Raw genomic sequence first — 14,484 nt, forward strand, 5'->3', positions numbered from 1 at the left:
AATAAGAAAAATGAAACTATCCAATTTGGGCGTGTCTCATCTCCCCTCTGTACACTGTTCATCGAAGGAGCGTCAAGTTTCTATAAACTTTTGGTACGGTAGTGACTTTAGTTTTTGTTTAATACGTGGCAGTTTAAATTATATTCCATCCGGTCGCTTAGCTTTTTAGATACCTCTTCAAATGAAGAAACCTTAACTGCTTTACATATGCTTCATATTGCAGCTATTGCCTATTACATGACAGGCAGAAAGGTTAAATTATGGTCTCGCTGACTATTCCACCACTATCGGTGTTCAGCGTTCAGCCATCGATCACTGCAGTCGCACTGGACGAGTGAGATCTCAACCAAAAAGCTCATTTGATTGGAATCTCTTTGTAATGATAGTGCAAACGGATAGCTTGCCGGTCATTTTCAGCCTGTGTTAGTACTAATTACGGCGTCCTTTTTCCGAAAGCGAAACGCAAAGATTCTCCAAAAATAAAGACACGATCCAAGCCATAATTCCCGTACAGCTAGCTCTATGTCTATTCATCCGCAAGTTGCCTTTATTTCCTAATTTTCTCGTTTCGTGACTCTACAAATTCGAAGGGACAAAAAAAAAGAAGGGGCTAGGCCCTCTAATCCAACAACAAAGCTCACCTCAAAAAAAACAAACAAACAACAAAGCTATTTTATGATAATGATGACTGGGGCCAGCATCCAGAAAGCACACAGCAAGCAGCAAGTCAGCACCACACAGCAACAACTTCGTACAAGAAGGATCGAGAGCCCAGCGGGCCCCAGCGCCAGCAGTTGCGAAGTGCCGGTTCTGCCCACGCGCCGGCGCGCGATCCGGGCCGTCCGGCGCGGATGACGCGGGACGGACGGCCGAGATGGGGCTTGGAGCCAGAGATATTTTCGGAGGCGCGCCTCCAGAAGGTTCCCGGTGCGCGCACGGCTGCCCGCGCGCTTTTCTGACCGCGTCTCGGGGGGAGCGTCGCGCGCGTTGCGGCCCGTGGGCCCCACGCGCCCTCTGCCCGCGACCCTCCTCGGCTAGGCGGGTAGGCCCACCGGGTTTGCTGGTGAAACTACGACGACGCCACTCCAGGTGCCCAGCCAGCCGTGAGCCTGGCTCGCGCGTCACGCTGCGGACGTGGTGGCGCGCGTGAGTGGGGGGGAGGGGAGGGCCTGCATGCGAGGCCCAGAAAGTTCGGTACGCCGCGGCTCACCGTGGAACGGGTGCACGGCGGGGCGGCGCTGGTCTCTCTGTCCCGGTAAAGCGCCGACGACGGCGACGAGGCGAGCAGGGGGTGGACGGGACGGGACGGTGCGCTTTAGGAATCACCCAGAACCTTATTTTATCTATCTGATATTGGTGATGGGTCGTGATCAGTCGGCAGTGGGCTTGTTGCTGTTGCTAATGATACGGCTAGTGGTCGCTAATCTAATCGGTCCCCGTGGGACTCGTGTTTCCTCGGAGACATAAGGAAATCCTGTTTCGTCAGTAGTATAATATGAACCTCTTGTGGACCGCTCTAAAAGAAGCGACCGGTAGACGGTTGTACCTGCATGAACCATTGTGACATTCTGACTGACGGAGAGTGTGACAAACTGAGATGGTGTTTGGTTCAACCTCTGGTAACGCAAATGGAAATGAAATCAGTTACGCCGGATAAGTGATTATTGTCTTTTGTTTGGCTGCTAAATGTAACGGTAGCAAATCACGTAGAAGAGAAGAGTACGTTTGAAGGAGCCGTCCCCATCAGAGTTATCAGCCGTTGGCCTGCCCAAATAGCAGTGTCGTGGTAACGTAGGGGTGGAGCTCCACTCTACCTCGAAGACGCTAGCAAGCTCCACCATTTGAAGCACGCCAGCCACCGCCCGCCGCTCGTTGGTATCACTGAGAAGCAGCAGCAGGCAAGAGCTATATAGAAGAAAACACATCTGGAAGGAGGGGGAAGAAGTGATTCATGATTCTTTTGCTGGATAAGAAGCAATTCATGGTGCTTTTGCTGGAGACGGCAGGGTGCCGGTGAGCTGGTCACCAGTGGAGCTCCTCTACAAAGGGGATGGTGAGGGGTGTACTGCTCCCGTATGGAACGCGAGGGGCCAGAGCTCCTCGCCTATGAAAAGGATGGGTAGAATAAGAGGTGGCTATTGGATGATCTCGCTGAATAGAGGCAGAGGTAGCCATGGTCACCAGCAGAGCTTTAGCGCAAGGGATCAGGGGGGCGGGAGGAAGATGGCGAGGCAGTCGAAGAGGCAGCGCTCGATTCTTCAAGCGGCGGCAATACCGGGGAGGCGGGGAAGCGATAACAGCCGCAGATGGGGTAATCGGATATGAGTAGCTTGGTATTGGATTACGCGGTGTTTGACTGTGTTGAAACAAATATATTTAACGGGATCTGTTAACTTCCGGAATCTGATTACGTTACAAATCGTCCAACCAAACACTATCTGATTGGTTAACTACACGTCACCTCAGTCCTTAGGTAAAAGGATCCTGCCATGTCGGGCGTTCTTTTTACCGCGCAATTACTAAGTGAAACTGGACTTTTTGATACATATATTTTGATATGCATCTAGATATCTACATCTATACAAGTAAGGTCTCTTTTTTTCATCCGTCGTGGTCATTTTGCAAAAAGGTCCCTCATCAACATTGGGTGGAAAAGGAAGGGAAGGGAGGGGGTTAAACCGAAACAAACGGTTTCCCACGTCGGATCTGGGTCCGGATCCGGCGGGAGCGGGCGGCAGCGTGGGCGGTCGCGCCGCCTCGGCCTCGACTGCGCCAGAGCCGCCTCCCCGACCCCGGCCGTGCCGACTACGTGGGGTGAGCTGGCCGGTCGGCCAGGAAGAATGTGGCGACGGCAGCCACAATGAGGCGCAGGATGAGCGGCCCCTCTCTTTCTCTACCTCCCGGGGATGGCGGGTCGTCGTGCGAGTCGGATGGGGACAAGGAGCCTAAGGATGGTGATGGCGATGGGGTCGGGACTCGGGAGGTTCCATCAGATGGTGGCGGCGGAGGGTGTGAGGCAGGACGCGCTCGTGGCAGTGCTGACGAAGGTGGACACGCGGGCGCTGGTGCGGCGGGGCGACAACGATGGCGCGGAGGCTGCCCCCGACATGATTCCGCTCTCTGTGCGCACCATCATGTATCTCTGCGCTACAACACTATGCTGCGTGCTGCTGACGTCGTCGTCCACCACGACATCCTCTCCATGCTCTGCTCTCAGCTCCTGGCCATCGAGTATATCGATGTCACTAAGCAGGTAAGCAAAATGTGCTGGCCATCAGATCGTATCTTTCAATCTGAAATCTCTAGAGAAAATTAGTAAACAATGAGCTATGCTCATATGGAAGTTAGAATGGCGTTTGTTTCTGGCCAATAAAGCTGTTTGGATATTGGTCTGAAATTATATATGTTTCAAGCTATTGATTCTCTCTTGTTGTATTAGCATGGTATTTTAGCATTTTAGGGACCATATTATGAAAGCGCAACTGATGTCTTGGAAGAAGCTTTTTGAGGATTACGTTGGCTAGCCTGTTCTAGCATCCAGCTTTGGTGTAATGAAGAAACCGTGTGCAATCAAAATGAAAGAGGAAAGGTTGAGAAGATAAGTTGTGGGCGCAGTTGATTGTCAGTACCAAGTCTATCTTTTTTCCTGGTTCATGTAGAGCAAGTTGTCATCTGTTTTGATCATTTTCTTTTCTTACTGCAGATGTGAAGTGATGTGAGTTTGATGGATGGCATCAATGTGTTTGGTCCCTTCAAAGCAAGTAGGTTTGTCTGATCAAGAAGAGATGCTATCAACTGGATGAAGCAACATCTTTCTTTTACTTATCGCACTGAAAATCTGCTACCATTAAGAGAATTGCACTACACACTTCAGTTTGACAATTTCTGAATCATGTGCTCCCTTCGAGCAGCAAGCTATAGTGAAGCATCTCCACATAAGTAGAGACTAAATGTGATATAAATATCAGTCCCAGGAGGCTGATAACACATTTATTCAACAGATGGTTCAAAAACCGTACAACTCCCGAAGGAGCGGGCGGGCAAGCCACACCCAAAGGAGAACTAAACCAACAACGATCCAAATCAAAGTTGCAGTCCAGTCGTACCCCGAGCTGCAATCGGAACTAAGCGACAGCGGAAGCATTCTGCAAAGGCAGACACCACAGACAGCGTTGGGTGCGGAAGCGACCTCCTACTCGAAATCCTCGGCGACGAAGTCCAGGTCTTCCTCTGAAGCAACAAAACAAAGGTGAGTACAAAAGTACTCAATAAGTCCAACCCCAACCACAGAGGGGGAAACAATCAAGAATATGCACAGGATATAACAAGGATATGGCTAAGGCTTAATTGCATTAAAGCTAGATTTTAACACATGCAAGGGTTCATTTTCAAAAGAGTTTTTCCCAAGCATTTCATTTTGTATCCGAATCATTAAGTGGGGTTGATCCTACACAAAGGATCCAAGTTTTAATGATACCGGACTCCCCGCCCGCAGTAGCTCACGGCATAACTGCCGAACACTTCCGAAATTTAACACACGCCATGAAAATCATCCATCTCCAAACACTAGTTATGTCATCAAGCCGTAACTCATCCAATGCCGTGGACACAGCTACCCGGATGGTTTTAACTCTATAGAGGCTGTACACTTTTCCCACAAGTAGGGTACCGCAACACGATTACCTTAGTGTCGGTGCAGATCCTAACAAAGCCATTACCCACCTTAGTTAAGACTAGCTAGCCAAAAGGAAGCAACCAAGGGGTTAATGACCTACCAACGAGGTCTTAACCGGGACCTAAGTCACAAAGATCTTATTCCTTCTCCATGGTCTCCCGTTGCTCACCAGCTCACCTGATGACTATCAGACTAACTAGTGGGATTTATGCTAAGCTGTTGCCGCATACAACGGTCGAGTGGTTGCACGATGGTTAGGTTAGTCAAGATGACACATCAACTCGATTCTTAACCATAACAAGATGGATATCTCCCAACTTTGCTCAACCACAAAGGTACAAGCCCAACTCATTGGTATTTCACACAAGAAACACCCATCCATCTCATCTAAGCATTTCTTTCCTTTATTTCCAGAAACCCATTTTTCCTTTTTAAAAACACTCACACATTTTTTTTTTGACGAAACACATTGTAGTCAGGATTGAATTGAGTAACAAGGTCCTAAACATTCTAGCAGTAATTATCATCCAAACAAAGCAAAACATATTTAGAGATAATTATAGGACATCAAGGAATAATCATAACAATCAAGGGGTGGCTATCCAACCATGTTTCAGTGGTAAAACAATATGCAATTTATAAAACAGGCCAATAGGTTGTGTTTGAAAAACTAGGATAAATATGCATCAAAGGGTAAGATTGGACTTGCCGTTCTCAAAGCCTCCCGGGAGTTCCTGCTCGCGGTGTTGGTCTTCGGGCTCAGGCTCACGGTCAAACTCCTCCTCATGCTCCCCCTCGGGTACTCCACGATCTATGGCACACACAATCGAGCACACAATAAATAAAAAAAATTAAGGTTTTACCCGTCGAGCTTCGAACAGAGAATGCGAACGGAAAATAGAAGGAATGAGTATTTTCATGAAATTTGGAGATGCCTCAGCGAAAGTATATTGGAGGATGTCGTGGTCGAATTTGGGATTAATTGGAGGAAGTTTGGCGCATGAAATGATGAGTTAACAGAGTGTTAGGGCTTAAAACAAGGTTTAGGACTAAACTGCGAGAACCAGGGGCCTATTTGTAATGATGTTTGGAAGGTGGGAGGGCTGATCTGTGAAAAGAAAATAAAAATATCATTAGTTTGGAAAATATAATTGATCTTTTACCGTAGCAATGGATGGATATTTTACTATACGTAGTTTTTATGGCACGAATAGAATTATAGGAGGGGGGAGTAGTATGGAGTACTAGTTGCTCACGCGCGATGTCGGTATCCATTGATCCCCCGCAAAGTCTACCTACGTAGTAGCTGACGCGCGATCTCTCCCTGGCGTCAACCAGACAACCTGACAGGAACGAGCAGAAATTTTCTTTACAGTGGACCGAGATGGCCCATACTTCGATCGGCCCAGCACAACCAACTAACAACTTACGTGATCTCACAAAAAGAGCCCAACCTTCTTCTTCCTCCAAAATCATCACTAAGGGGCCGGCCTAGCCATTTGTACAAAGGGTTTTGTAGCCCATAGCCCAACCAGCCCAATACAAATTGGCGTAATCGCAGCCAAGAATTTCTTGCCGCTGAAATGCTTGGACTCTGCTTGCGGCATGACTCCAAATGCATCTGCATCCTTCCAAGTGTCGTCTCCCGGTCCTTCTGGACGCGACAGCACACCACCTTCTCTGAAGCATCTCGAACTTTCGCTGCCGCTCACTTTATACCCCATCCGGCTTCCGGCCATCCCCTTCCACCCTGCACTTCACCAAATCGAAGAACGCACAGCAGATCCATCGCCACTCGCAGTTGATCGAGTCGCAGCGTTGAGCGAGGGAGTGAGGAGAAAGAAGCCATGACGGAGCTGTTCGACACGGCCGTGACCAGCCTGCTCCACCTGCCGGAGGTGCTCGACCGCCTCGCCGCCGCGGACGGTGACCGCCGCTCGGGCGGACACCACGGCGCGCACCACCACGGGCACGCGCGTGTCCACGGTCTTGGTGGCGGCGGCGGCGGCGGCGCGCCGGTGGACATCGTGGAGACCCCCGGCGAGTACAGCTTCCTGCTCGACGTCCCCGGCCTCTCCAAGTCCGACATCCAGGTACGCGCATGCTGACATGCGAGTCGCCGCCCCGTTGGATTAGATTCGTGCCGGACCAGGAACGAAACAAATGACATCTTTGGCGTGTGCATTTGCTGGGCGCAGGTGACGCTGGAGGAGGACCGGGTGCTGGTGATGAAGGGCGGCAGCAACAACGGGAAGCGGAAGCGCGAGGAGGAGGAGGAAGGCGAGGGGTGCCGCTACATCCGGCTGGAGCGGCGCGCGGCGCCGCGGTCGTTCGTGCGCAAGTTCCGGCTGCCGGAGGACGCGGACACGGGCGGCATCGCGGCGCGCTGCGAGAACGGCGTCCTCACGGTCACCGTCAAGAAGCAGCCGCCGCCGGAGAAGAAGACCAAGTCCGTGCAGGTCACCATCGCCTGAGCGCCCCGCGCGAGGGAGTGAGCAGTCGGTTTTCAGTAGCAGTCTAGCAGTAGGGAGTGTATAACGTTGGATGCTCTGTTTGTGTTCTGGAGACTGGAGAGTAGGGAGTTCGTTGCCGAGTTGGTAGCGTGGCTGTTCGTCTTTTGTGGATGTCGCTGTGGGATGGAACGACGGATCCGAATGTCGGTTGCTATCACTAGAACTTGCACGAGATTCCAGTATTCCTGTAATTGTTAGTCTCTTCTCTCTGATCTAAATTGATTCCAGTATTCCGGTCTTTTTTTACAACGGAATTCAGAACTTTTTCTAGCCAGATAGACGAAGGCGAAGTGTCGCGTTCGCATGGCAACAGCATCGACGTCCCTACAGCATCGATGTCCCTCCGGCATGTTTCAGACAAGGAACATTTGCTGGCGCACAAAGCAGTGGTGCGCGATGTTACCTTGTGAGCAGGAAAGGCACGGCGACACCTGAAAGCTTCAGCCGGCGCCCGATTGCCAGCTGGCCCCGGCAGGGTCAGAATCGAGCATTAACCGCTTGGTATGGCCTGCGAATCACGGTGGGGCGACTGGCTGGCTTCGTCTTGGACGTCGCCGTTAAGCCTCCAATAATTCCGCTTACTGATGAGGATCGTGTCTCCGTGCCTATAAAGAGCGAGAGATGCAGCGCTCTCGATTCGGTGCCAGTTTGGCGAACGCGAGCCTCCGAAATGCGTCATCCACTCGTCCCAGCGGTCAAGACCACCGCATTTTCAGCACGAGTAGAAAACGAAAACGTCGAGGAATGCTCGTCTGGAAATTCAGTGACCTGTCCAGGCTCCCGTGGCACGGCGCTGTCCTGGACTTGCTGCACCATACTCCCACCTCGTGCGACGACTAAACGCGGCAAGGTTGACGTTGGAGAAGTTGAGGAATTAATGTTGCCCGCTGCATGGATATTTTTTGGGCCACAGTCACTACAGAAGGAACTGTTACGGCGTAATTTGAGATGGTTCTTCTCCGGCAATGGCATGACTAGCCAAAACGGAGGTGAGTGTGCTACAGGTGACCGCAAGAATTGACCCGGGCCTCAGATGCGGCTCGGTACCTGTCACCCTGTTACTGTTCCTGAAGAACTCGCGAGACGCTCTCGTTCGTACGCACAGGGAAACTCCGATCACCGTTATTACTTGACACTGGACGGGTCCCAGACCAGACGACCCGAGCCCCCGACGTCTCCAGAGTCCACAGTCTCCAGACCCTTCCTTCAGTTTCTTTCCCGCATCATGTGGGAACTGGGAACCATACAACACTAGCCGCCTACTCTACTCTAGTGACCGAGCAGAAGAGCGCTGTTGTCTGGTACTCTGACCTGACATGCCACCGGCGTTACCGCCGCACCACGCGTGGTCTGCCGGACGTGGCAGGCTGCCCGCCGCCGGCGAGAGAGCAGGGCGGCGCCACGCGAGACAATTGGACGCCTTTTCGCGGTAGCACTGGCCGCGCCTCACGTGGAATGCTATTGCTAGTGCAACCACCGCGGCGGGCCTACGGCCCAAAAGGCTTGGAGTGGCGCGGTGGCGCCGCCGCTCTTGTTTTATCAGGAAAGTTGCTTCCTGGATAGATACAGCATTCAGGATCAACTAATTTGGACTTTGGAGGCAGCATGACTGATCCGTCAGAAGTGCCGTTCTTTTGATCAATCAACTGAGGGGTTATTTCGTTCCACCGACTAAAGTTTAAAGTTTCATATCAAATATTTAGATACTAATCAGGAGTATTAAACGACTAATTATAAAATTAATTGCGCAGATGGATGCTAATTCACGAGATGAATCTATTAAGCCTAATTAATTCATGATTAGTACATATTTACTGTAGCATCATATTGTTAAATTATGAACTAATTAGATTTAATAGATTCGTCTCGCGAATTAACCTCCGTCTGTGCAATTGGTTTTATAATTAGCTCATATTTAATCCTTCTAATTAGTATCTAAACATTTGATGTGATACAGAGTTCAGTTCTAACACTCCCTGAGTGATCTCGCCATGCAGCTGATTCTCTGCCAAAGCACGAGATGGTCTCCGTTCTGCTAGTCTGCTAGTGCCCTTTTGTTTGCCGTGCAGGTCTACTAGGCAAGCTGCAAGCCTGCAGCTGGCGCTGCTTTGCTCTGACGAGCCGTGCGAGGTTGACATGAACGGCGGATGATCGTCCGGGGATACATCACACATGACCAATCCAATCTAATCCGATCGTGATTGCTGGCCGGCTGACGACGATGCACAGAGCCATGGCGTCGATTGCTTGTGCCCCAGGCAGGCTTTGCTGATGAGTGATGACTCCCCCAGCCGGCAGCAAAAGCAGCGGTGCCCTTGCGCAGCGGTTTCTCTGCAGGCCGTGCATCCAATCTCTGCAACTCCTATCGTGCACACCCATCTATTCATTCATCGCACTGACCTGAGGCCCCCGCCCGCCTGTCCCAATTCTGCGTGTACGTGTCGCCTACTCACCGCTGAATGCCTCTGGAATCGCTGTCTGGAGTCGTCTCTTGAGGCTCTCGCGGCATGGCATGGCATGACCACATGGGCCTCGTGCGATGGGTTGTGCTGCGACGCCAAGACGATTATTATTCGCGTGATCTTGCTCGTCCTATCCTATGGGGTTGAGAGAAATCCTGTGCTCACGCGCAACGTTATCACTTCGTATCATGAAGGATCTGACAGGGTAGAGATGGTTCGTGACCATGATTATATTGCTGTGGTTGTGTGTGCATGTCCACGGTCGTATATGCTAGAAATATCGCTGCTTTTGGACATGTCATGAATTTCTCCGCCATGGCCGCCCATGTGTTCCTGCCCGGTGATATCTTCAGTCAGGTCTTGTTGCCCTGGAAAAATGGTGCACTCCTGCAGTACATGCATATAATCCTGCTTTACGCGTGGCTCTCAGTTGGCGTATTATTCAGGGTACGTGCAATAATAATGATAAACCTATTGATGAATTTTTATTGGAGCTGATCGTTTCAAGCCATTCAATCTTCTTCTTTTGTTTTTGGTTTACTCCTTGAAACGGAGATCGGGAAAAGAATAAGGATCACGTGATGCGACACTGTTAATAACAAATCAGAAAATGGAACATAGCCGGACAGTTGTCAGTAGGGGATTTTATTTCTGGTTCTGAAGCATATAAACAGGAAAATGGCAATGAGTAAAAGCTCCATTATTATTAGCTATAAAATTTACTGCGTGATTCATTATTGAAAGAATTAAGAAATTTCGCTGATGTGACTTACATAATCACTTGTCTTTAATTTCCATCTTTAATGTAGAACTATCCAGTGATTTCTAGCAAGATTATTGTCCCGTTTGTATCCACCCAACTAAAATTTATAACTAGCTAGGGATGTTTGGATCTACAAGCTAAATGATAGTTGAAAAGCTACTTATCTATTTTACCCCTCCCTTCCACTTTAGAAATTTTTTCCGAGGAAGGTGGACGGGCAATTTGATATTTAGCCGGTTAGCTGAGTTTAGCTAAGTTCAACCAGCTAAATGAATCTTTAGCCAACTAAACTTTAATCAGGTAGTTGGTGGAGTTCCCCGGTACAAAATTTTATGACCTCCCAAGGGCCAAGACAGTGTTGGAACAGGCATCGTACCAGACAATTCTCCGATGCGTACCGATGTCCGATGTCGTATCAATGTGTATCAAGTTGTGATTGTACATATAGTTGACTTTATTTATATATGTGGTGACCCATTAAATAGGGGGAAATAATCAAAACATTAAAACTCAGTTCTCTCCCATTTTCTTAGCAAGAAACATGACTTGCATGAACAAACGATTAAAGGCCGAAGTTTCGAATGACTTTAAGAGGAATCACTAATTAGTTCCTTTTCCCCTTGAAAAATGTAGCTTGTAGCACGTTGTTGACACTGCATGTTCTTTTCTGTGAGCCGATGATCCGTGAGATGACGACTGACGTGGACAGCAATTCTCACATGCAAAAAATGCACGCATCACCTCGGTCCCAAAGCTAGCGCTGTCTGAAACCGGCGAAAAAGAAGAAACACCACGTCAACCGATCGAACACTGCACCATCACAGCATTGCAGCAAGCTTTCGTGCTTTTCCCTTAAGCAGTTAAGCTAGCGCCAACGCCGGCGGCCGATGTATACATGCAATCGCATGCACACATCGCCGTCACGATCATATCGCTACGCAACATCACCGGCACTGTACTACGTGCGACGTGTATCCGCGTGTGCCTCGTTCGTCGCGCTAGCTTCTTGTGTTCTTCCTCGCATTTACTTAGCACATGCATGGGAACCGTCAAGGGCGTATTCTAATGTTGCGCCTCGCTCGCTCCTCTCGCTTTCGCGTGCGGCGTGCACGCCTCGACCATTCCCGTCCGGTGCCCTGCCCTTTGTCGTCCTCTCGATCCATCGTCTACAACTCCCGGTCGCTCATCGCCGAAATCGACAGGTTATATGTTAATGTAATCTTAACTCTTACCAATTCATCACGAATCATGGATGACCGTGTTCCAACTTGTGAACCCAAAAAAAAAGTGTGCGTGACGTTAGTGCTGCGAGCTGAGGATCACATGATCGTTTCACAAAATATCTCGTTGGTCGTAGTAAACTCAAATGGTTGTGTGAATTGTGAAATATGTGGAGCATGCCTACTAGCTACCTACCGTATGTCTATGTACATGGACTTTATGCACATGTACCCACTCAATATGGTGTTTATAATTGCTGCAGAGATAATGACATGCCAATAATGGCATCCATGTTGCTACCGAGAGCAATTCAACTACATGCTGACGCCACCCCCAAGTCCTTTGTGTTTAACATTTGTTTAAATCCTCACAAACGTTTGCTATTATTTCACATTCTTTTACTCCCTCCGTTTCGAAACGTAGGTCGTTTTACCTTTTCTAGATACGTAAGTTTTGCCATGCATCTAGACATAACTCTATATTTAGATGCATAGTAAAATTTATATATATAGAAAAGCTAAAACGATCTGTAACCCAACGAGTCACATACTCACATACAAGAGCGGATAAGGCTAAAAAGAGAAAAAGCAGGGCTTGGCTTATTCTATTCATCTGCACCACCTGACAGAGATTCTTTCACAGCCTCGTTCAGCTAGTAGAATTCTTTCTAGATCTCGTTCTTTTCACTTTCTGATAATCGTTATATATTCGATTCTTTTCTTTAGACTCTTCTTTCTGCATCTCTTTTCTTACTTCCAGGAAATGTTCGGAACAGAGAACTTTCTCTAATCCAACGCCGCATTCTCCGAAGATTGAGGAACAAGAGGAGATCCATTAAAAGAAATCTTTCTCAGAGAGAAAATCTAAACAGTAACATCAAATCACAAACTACACGAAAGTTGTCCCTTTATTATGGGGATTTACCCATAAGGGAGATGCACAGAGGAAGAAAACGAACTTCATATATCCCTTTTTTACTCAATCAAGAAACAAGATCGGACGTGATTCCGGTTCGTCTCCGTTTTAGTGACACTCTTCCTCAAGCAAGGCAGCCGATAAGTCATCGAAGGGTTTGTTTGAATAATGGACTGGGAAGTAAAAAAGACTTCTCGGGAGTTTGGGAGTGTGACTATAACCAGTACTCTTGTATAATATCCTCTCTCTAGTTAAAATGAGTATTACCTGCCTGCACAATCAATCTATGGCGATCTCGGTCTCACGTGCCAGTCCCTCTTGCTAAGAGCGGACAGAAAGAGGAGACCTTTGCTCTATCTCCTTCTTCCTCTTCCCGGGGCCCCGGAGTTTGGCAAGCCCTATTAAAGAAGCTAAGTGACTTTCGCTTTCCTCGGGTGATCGAGTTCAGTTCAATAATTCTAAAGAAGCTGTCAAGTTATGGCTAAATCCTCATCTCCATTCTCTGGTCCACATGCAAACGTTTAAGAGTAGCGAAAGCGGGGCAGCTAGTAGAATTCGTAGACCAAGCACTTCCCCGTTGGAGCGAGCAAGATTCCTTTGGACTTACTTTGGTTTTGCATATATTTTCATATAGAAACATAGCGTAGCGATTCCGTTGCGTCTTAGACATTTCACGCGGGGCGGGGAATCGAGTCTATTCAGGAAGAATTGCAGCAATTCTTCAATCCTAACGAAGTCATTCCGGAGGAATCCAAATTCTGATTGAAGGCTAGACAAATAACATGACTGAGGTATGTAAATCAAACCAGTGAAATAGCTTTATAATATTATATAGATATAGAATATAAAAAGCAAAAGCCTGATAATGGGTTTCAAAAGAAGAAAAGAAAAAAAAGATTTTAGCTTTCTTTTTTTTTTGTGCGTGCTTTTCGCCTGCCTTCCCGACCACGGATAGGCTACGGGGCTTTGCACTTCGGCCCCCTTTAATACCACATCAAGGTGACAGGATTCGAACCTATGGCCCTCTGTACCCAAAACAGATGCGCTGACCAGACTGCGCTACACCTCGTCTTCCAAGACCCCTCATATAATCTCCAGTGGGGATCAGTCGGAGCACGTAGGAATGCCGACCACTACATAAGCCGCTGGCGGAGAAAACTCGAAGAGCTTCCCTTCATTCGCTTCGCGGGAGTCGCACACAGCACATAGCTGGAAGTCAGAGGGCCCGTACTACCTGCCTAACCCTTCGCTCCGAGGGACCGTAGAACGGAAAGCGCCTTCTAAACAACTCGGCAGAAGGGAAGGGGCCTATGTATTTGCATGACCCCTGCGGATTTGACCCTACCTACACCCGGAGCCAATCCCCTAGCGGTCCTGCCACCACGCCGCAGAAGAGGGGTGTTCTTCTAGCTACTTTAATTGAAGATTTAGACAATGAGGCAAGCAAGCCAATGGCAATTAAAGTAGCCAGAAGAACACCCCTCTTCTCAAGAGAAAAAACATTAAAGTGTTTGCTTAGCACGAGTCACATGCTCACATAGGCAATCTACTAGCAAAAGAAAAAAAAAAGCACAAGAGAAGTAGCTAGCACTGTGTGCACCCAACAACAAGGCTGTGCACCTTTTTGTAGGCAGCGGGTGGCGCAACAGAAGAACGTGCGGCTCGGGCTCGGCGGGTGCTCTCGTCGAGGGCCCAATGATTGAAGTGCCCCCGACACGCAAACCTTGAGGAGCCCAACAGGATGGCGCCACGTCTGCTGGTCACCCGCCGAGTTGACCTGGCCATGTCTCGCCATCTCGTCAGCCCTGATTTCCTTCGTGCACGGGTTTTGGTTGCGTAATCAATGACATGAGATGATGAATTGTGAGTTTGTGAGTTGTCAATGAGTAGGAGATTAGGAGCAGTAGCTCGTGGCATGTTATTGAACTCACACCC

General features: G+C 48.8%; 1 protein-coding gene and 1 long non-coding RNA gene across 3 annotated transcripts; both read left to right on the top strand.

Moving 5' to 3' along the window:
- Positions 1–2,700: 2,700 nt before the first annotated feature.
- Positions 2,701–4,576, top strand: LOC105914690. Of its 2 annotated transcripts, XR_002675951.1 has the most exons (4): positions 2,701–3,253; positions 3,440–3,621; positions 3,704–3,761; positions 4,002–4,576. It is a non-coding gene; the product is annotated as an uncharacterized LOC105914690 (long non-coding RNA). The 2 variants fall into 2 exon arrangements; XR_001164434.2 differs by lacking the exon at positions 4,002–4,576 and having other exon boundaries at positions 3,704–3,978.
- A 1,741-nt stretch (positions 4,577–6,317) lies between these two features.
- On the top strand, positions 6,318–7,434 carry LOC101753155 (18.6 kDa class III heat shock protein). The gene is made up of 2 exons (XM_004954087.3): positions 6,318–6,768; positions 6,874–7,434. The coding sequence occupies exons 1-2, from the start codon at positions 6,523–6,525 to the stop codon at positions 7,147–7,149; spliced, it is 522 nt and encodes a 173-aa protein (XP_004954144.1). The 5' UTR covers positions 6,318–6,522; the 3' UTR covers positions 7,150–7,434.
- The last annotated feature ends 7,050 nt before the right edge of the window (positions 7,435–14,484 follow it).

Source organism: Setaria italica, chromosome I (assembly GCF_000263155.2).
Source record: "Setaria italica strain Yugu1 chromosome I, Setaria_italica_v2.0, whole genome shotgun sequence".
Taxonomy (NCBI): domain Eukaryota; kingdom Viridiplantae; phylum Streptophyta; class Magnoliopsida; order Poales; family Poaceae; genus Setaria; species Setaria italica.

Excerpts from the sequence above, each read along its gene's own strand:
- LOC101753155 (XM_004954087.3), top strand. The coding sequence starts at position 6,523 with ATGACGGAGCTGTTCGACACGGCCGTGACCAGCCTGCTCCACCTGCCG. Across the intron at positions 6,769-6,873 it reads TCTCCAAGTCCGACATCCAG|GTGACGCTGGAGGAGGACCG; the intron begins GTACGCGCATGC and ends TGCTGGGCGCAG.